Source organism: Hipposideros armiger, unplaced genomic scaffold, assembly GCF_001890085.2.
Source record: "Hipposideros armiger isolate ML-2016 unplaced genomic scaffold, ASM189008v1 scaffold_120, whole genome shotgun sequence".
NCBI classification, from domain to species: Eukaryota; Metazoa; Chordata; class Mammalia; order Chiroptera; family Hipposideridae; genus Hipposideros; species Hipposideros armiger.
The window spans coordinates 3,423,614-3,429,675 of record NW_017731470.1 but is presented as its reverse complement, the minus strand read 5'-3'; the positions used below and the strand labels follow the sequence as shown (position 1 = coordinate 3,429,675).

At 49.0% G+C, this 6,062-nt stretch overlaps 1 protein-coding gene across 2 annotated transcripts; it reads left to right on the top strand.

Moving 5' to 3' along the window:
• Positions 1-3,022: 3,022 nt before the first annotated feature.
• CITED2 (Cbp/p300 interacting transactivator with ED-rich tail 2) lies at positions 3,023-5,491 on the top strand. Of its 2 annotated transcripts, none has more exons than XM_019648084.1 (2): positions 3,023-3,345; positions 3,810-5,491. In XM_019648084.1, the coding sequence occupies exon 2, from the start codon at positions 3,818-3,820 to the stop codon at positions 4,634-4,636; it is 819 nt and encodes a 272-aa protein (XP_019503629.1). In that variant the 5' UTR covers positions 3,023-3,345; positions 3,810-3,817; the 3' UTR covers positions 4,637-5,491. The 2 variants fall into 2 exon arrangements, with proteins under 2 accessions (XP_019503629.1, XP_019503630.1); XM_019648085.1 differs by lacking the exon at positions 3,023-3,345 and adding an exon at positions 3,362-3,553 and having other exon boundaries at positions 3,810-5,485.
• Positions 5,492-6,062: the final 571 nt, after the last annotated feature.

Below are 6,062 nucleotides of genomic sequence, written 5' to 3'. Positions count from 1 at the left end.
ATGAAAGCGTGGGCCAGCAGGATATCCAGGGCAAGAGTTCCAGGCAGTATCTTTCTTCTACAATGGCAGGAATGTTGTGTTATTTAGTTTCTCCAACATTGTTATGGGTTGAACTGTCTCCCTCCAAAAAAGATACGTTGGAATCCTAACCCCTAGTATGTCAGAACGTGACCTTATTTGAAGATAGAATCTTTACAGAGGTAATCAAGTTAACATGCAGAACCAACCCTGCCAACACCATGCTCTTGGACTTCTAGCCTCCAGATCTATGAGAAAATAATTTCTGAGTGGTGTAAACAAAGTTTATGGGTATTTTTGTTAAGGGAGCCTTAGGAAACGAATACAACACTCAAGCAGTGTGAAGACCATACATAGGCCACTGCCTTATCCAAGTTTCACAGGATAAACAGGATGACTGTAACTGCCCCCAAACTAGATTCCCTGTTTCCTGCCTTACTTTCTCAACCATTCTCCACAATGTAGCCCTGATCTCTCTAAAGCAAAAATGTGAGCATCTCACTGGTGCACAAGCTTTCACCTGCTTCTCATTGTCTTTAGGTCACAATCAAATTTCTCAGCGTGGGGACCCAAGCCCAAGTTTACCTCTCCAATCTTGATTCTCTCATCTTTGCCCCCTCCTGGGGTGGCCTAGCTTCTACTCATCCTCTGGCCTCAACTCAGTCACCACCTCCAAGGCCCCCAAGACCAGATGAAGTGTTCTGGCTTATTGTGCTCCCAGCAGTCCTTGTGTTTAATGCTGTTGTGACATTTATCACAGTGTGTTCAAGGCCTGTTTGTTTATCACCTCCTTTTGACCATGAGTTCCTGTCTTGGTTGTCTCTCCAGACACTGGGAAAAGTGCTTGGCACTTGGGAAGCATTCATTAGATGGATGAATAAACAAACAAACCAGCGGGTCCCAGAACTACCCCCCCACACACACACACACACACTTTAAGAGATAGGGGGTGGGGAGGTGACCTTTCAAGGCATTTCCCCATAGTATGTAGAACCACTGGAGCTGGATTGTGCTGTATTTTTCTTTAATGGTAACAAGAGGAATTTAGATTAGACACTTAACAGCTGGTCCTTGTGTTGTAAGACAGTGCGGTATAAGAAAGCATAGTAAACAATCTATCTGGCAATTTTTGAGTCTGGGGGTGACTAATATTTTGAAAGTGGCACCTTCAGGTCTCTTCCAAGACTCTGATTTTGTAACTACAAGTCCACAAACTCCAGGCAAAGGTGGTGGGTGGACAGGGGGATAAGGGATTACTGCAACCAACAATGCAATGTGTTCTGTGCACAAGCCTCCAAAAGGTATATATTTTTGAGGTTTAAAATTTATTGCATACACTGGTATAAATGCTGGAGAGCCTGGAAAAGGAAAGCGAGGAAGACCGTAAAAAAAATTAAATTATATATATATATATATATGTATGTATAATTTTAACTAGAGAAAGACAGAGGAGTGATAGATGAAAACAGACAGGATTCAATCTCATTTTCAAATTCCTGAAAGGGAAAATGTATAAGAATTTCCAGTCCTCAAGACATAGGGTCTAAAGTCTTGTGAACGAGAAGGGAGAAAAAAGGGGAGGGGGCAGGGAACTAGCTCTTCACAGCAGGAAGTCTTCAATGGCTATGGAGTTACGAAGAAACAACTCGCAACAGAAGTCCTTATTCGGAGCGCTAAACTCCCTTTTACCACATAAAGTGCAATATAAAAGCTCGGGGCAGCTTCATCATGGTGTTGGGGAAACAATTCGGCTTCCCCACGTTGAGAAAGCAAGAGAGCTCTGACTGGGTAGTTGCCCAGACCCTGTTAGAGCTTTTATTTGCAAGTAAATGAGCCAAATGGACGACGAGGCCAGTCGTGCCGCGTACTGGGAAGCACGGTTATTATTATCGCCTATTGCCCCACCGAACAATTTCACTGAAAAAGAAGAGTCCCAGCAGTGTGTGCGCGCGCTGTGCTATACGGGACGTGCAGCTACGTGCCCACCTCCAGAACGACTTTATTTACAAAGCGATTACCATGTTATCTATTTGTTTTCCTTTTCCAGCAACAGCAGCCTTACTCAGCCTTCGAATTTCTTAATTACAAACCCGATCGCTTCTAAATCAACCCCAAACCGTCAGGCAGAGCCCGGAGGAAGGCTGTGCAAGTTTGCACACACCCCCACCTCCCGGATCAAGGGCAATAGCAGAAGCAAGAAACTGTGTATGTGCAAAAAGGTGGATCTGGGGACGAGGATCGCTGAGTTTGTTTACAGAGCAGAGAAGCCTCAGCTCGGATGCCAAAGCTACCAAGAGCTAGCTGCAAACTTAGCCAAAGCACACGTACCCCGGGAGCAGCGGGCTGGCCCGAAAGAGCGGACCGGATCCTCGAACGAGGGAGCGGAGAAGGCCAGAACAGCGAGCGCGCGTTCCACCTGCAGCCGCTCTGCCGCTCCCCGCCCCCCCCCCCCCAGCTCCTGTCCTTGAAAGGAGTGGAAAAAAAAGATGCATCTACATGCAGAATATCGATATCAGTTTACCTACTGCCCCTATAAACACTCAAAGACACAGCCTAGAAAAGCACGCTGGGGGAAAAGGGCATTATTTGTCCAGGGTTTTAAAAGCCCACTCGGGGAAACACAGCCATTCTCCACAGACCAGGGAGGCTTTTGCACAACCGGGGAGGCAAACGAGCATTATGGAGGGTAGGGGCGCTGACTGACCACCCTTTTCCCATAGAAGGCAGCGCAGAACGTTAAGTGAGCTGGGTGGGAAAGCTGTGGTGGGAGATCCGGCTGGAGAGGGGCGGTGAGTTTTCCTTGTTCCCCTCCGGGAAGGCGCTACCTGCCGGCTAAGAGTCCAGAGACAATTTTTCTCTCGACCCCGCGTTTGTGGACCCGGAGGAAACCAGATCCTGGGTGCAGCGGGGCGGCGCCTAGGCCCGCCTCAGCCTCTGCGCACGTGCAGCTGGCTGCCGGGACTCAGCTCCCCGACCCCGTCCAGTGTGCCCAGGAATCCGTAATCCGCCTTTCCTCGCCGCCCGCCCTGGAGCCTCTCGCTCCGCCCTTCCTGAAATCCCGTATATTAACTGTGGCCAAAGCCCTAAGAAACACAGCTCATTGTTGGCAGTTGCCCGGCGGTCTTGCAGAGCTGTGAGGGCAGCGGAGGGGAAATAAAAGGGAACGACTCCGATTCTGCCCCTGCAGCCGCTGCAAGACCTTGGCGCCGACATCGCGACAGCGAGCGCCCTGCACGCCCGGAAGGCCCCCTCTATGTGCTGCTGAGCCGGTTCTGGATCCGACGATCCCGCCCTCGGTCTTCGGAGTGGAAATCGCAAAGACGGAAGGTAAGCGCGCCGGGCGAAGCTGGCTGGGGCTCCTGCCAGCCCAGTCCTCCGAGGGCTGGGTTTGCCCGGAGGAAGAGCGTGAGGCGGAGCTGGGGAATAACAACAGGATGTGCAACAACAGGATGAGGAGGGCTGATTTAATGCCTGAAGTTCGCGGCGGGGCTGCGGGGCACTTCCTTTATTAGGCGACTTCGGGGAGCGGAGCGAGGTATGGGCTCGGGTTCCCCCCACCCGATCGCAGGGGAAGGGGCTGTTTGTGCAGCGCCCGGCTCTGTTGTGGGTGGCAGGTCCGCCGTGAGGGCGAGTCCGGGTGCACAGGCTACTAATGGGATCCTAGGGATGGTGATTCGCAGCCGACGTCCGTCCCGGGAGCTTGGGGGGGCAGAGGCGAGCAAAAGTGGGGTGCTCTGTGGTGGGCGACACGTGTGGCGCGGGTCTTAACCGTTTGTCCTTTTCACTTGCAGGACTGGAAATGGCAGATCATATGATGGCCATGAACCACGGGCGCTTCCCCGACGGCACCAACGGGCTGCACCACCACCCTGCCCACCGCATGGGCATGGGGCAGTTCCCGAGCCCCCATCACCACCAGCAGCAGCAGCCCCAGCACCCCTTCAACGCCCTGATGGGCGAGCACATACACTACGGCGCGGGCAACATGAATGCCACGAGCGGCATCAGGCACGCGATGGGGCCGGGGACTGTGAACGGAGGGCACCCCCCGAGCGCGCTGGCCCCCGCGGCCAGGTTTAACAACTCCCAGTTCATGGGCCCCCCGGTGGCCAGCCAGGGAGGCTCCCTGCCGGCCAGCATGCAGCTGCAGAAGCTCAATAACCAGTATTTCAACCATCACCCCTACCCCCACAACCACTACATGCCGGATTTGCACCCTGCTGCAGGCCACCAGATGAACGGGACAAACCAGCACTTCCGAGATTGCAACCCCAAGCACAGCGGCGGCAGCAGCACCCCCGGCGGCTCGGGAGGCAGCAGCACCCCCGGCGGCTCCGGCGGCACCTCGGGCGGCGGTGCGGGCAGCAGCAATAGCGGCGGCGGCAGCGCCGGCAGCAACAGCAACATGCCCGCGTCTGTGGCCCACGTCCCTGCTGCAATGCTGCCGCCCAATGTCATAGACACTGATTTCATCGATGAGGAAGTGCTTATGTCCTTGGTGATAGAAATGGGTTTGGACCGCATCAAGGAGCTGCCTGAACTCTGGCTGGGGCAAAATGAGTTTGATTTTATGACGGACTTCGTGTGCAAACAGCAGCCCAGCAGAGTAAGCTGTTGACTCGATCGAAATCCTGGGGAAAGAAATCAAACCCCCCAACTTCTGTGTGAATTAAAAAAACATTCCCTTAGACACAGTATCTCACTTTTCAGATCTTGAAAGGTTTGAGAACTTGGAAACAAAGTAAACTATAAACTTGTACAAATTGGTTTAAAAATTGCTGCCACTTTTTTTTTCTGTTTTTGTTTCGTTTTTGTAGCCTTGACATTCACCTCCCTTATGTAGTTGAAATATCTAGCTAACTTGGTCTTTTTTGTTGTTTGTTTTTACTCCTTATTTCCTCACTTTCTCCAGTGCTCAACTGTTAGATATTAATCTTGGCAAACTGCTTAATCTTGTGGATTTTGTAGATGGTTTCAAATGACTGAACTGCATTCAAATTTATGAGTGAAAGGAAAAATTGCATTAGTTGGTTGCATGAACTTTGAAGGGCAGATATTACTGCACAAACTCTGCCATCTCGCTTCATTTTTGTAACTATGCATTTGAGTACAGACTAATTTTAAAAATATGCTAAACTGGAAGATTAAACAGATGTGGGCCAAACCGTTCTGGATCAGGAAAAGTCATACTGTTCACTTTCAAGTTGGCTGCCCCCCTCCCCCATATGTACAGACAATAATAGGGTGTGGAATGTCGTCAGTGGCAAACATTTCACAGATTTTTATTTTGTTTCTGTCTTCAACATTTTTGACACTGTGCTAATAGTTATATTCAGTACATGAAAAGATACTACTGTGTTGAAAGCTTTTTAGGAAATTTTGACAGTATTTTTGTACAAAACATTTTTTTGAAAAAATACTTGTTAATTTATTCTATTTTAATTTGCCAATGTCAATAAAAAGTTAAGAAATACTTGTTTTCTAGAAGTCATTTGTGGGTGGTTGTCCCCTTTGGTGTCTTTCTTTTTTCCTCTGTAAGTTGAACACTTTATTGATGAGAACAAGCATTCCAAAGGGTAAATTACAGGATACTAAAACAGGTCATGATGAGCTTAAGCAGAGAGCAGGATTTAACATAATTGGCATAATGCTTCATTGTTATCATTGTAACATGCCTCTTGGTGTGGTTTAATCAGAAGCTGCAAAGTTGTCAAAGAGCATTTTTTTTCCCTTAATTGCCATCATATTCAAGTGTACTCTAGACATAGACAGGTTTGTAATGCTAAATAATTACAAATATTTGTTTCATAGAGTGGGAGGGGGAAACATTGTTTCTGGATGTACCGGATTCATCTACTTCAGTGGAGGTAGATTGGAATAATATTCTGTGAGATTGATGAGGATGGCATTATATATAAATCTATCTCTAGTGATGGGTCTTATTTCTCAGCTATAAGGAGAGGCACACATTTCTAGCTTAATCTCTGGAATAGCTTCTGACTGGTTTATAGTTCTAAGGGAGAGGGGGCAGAATTCCACCTTAA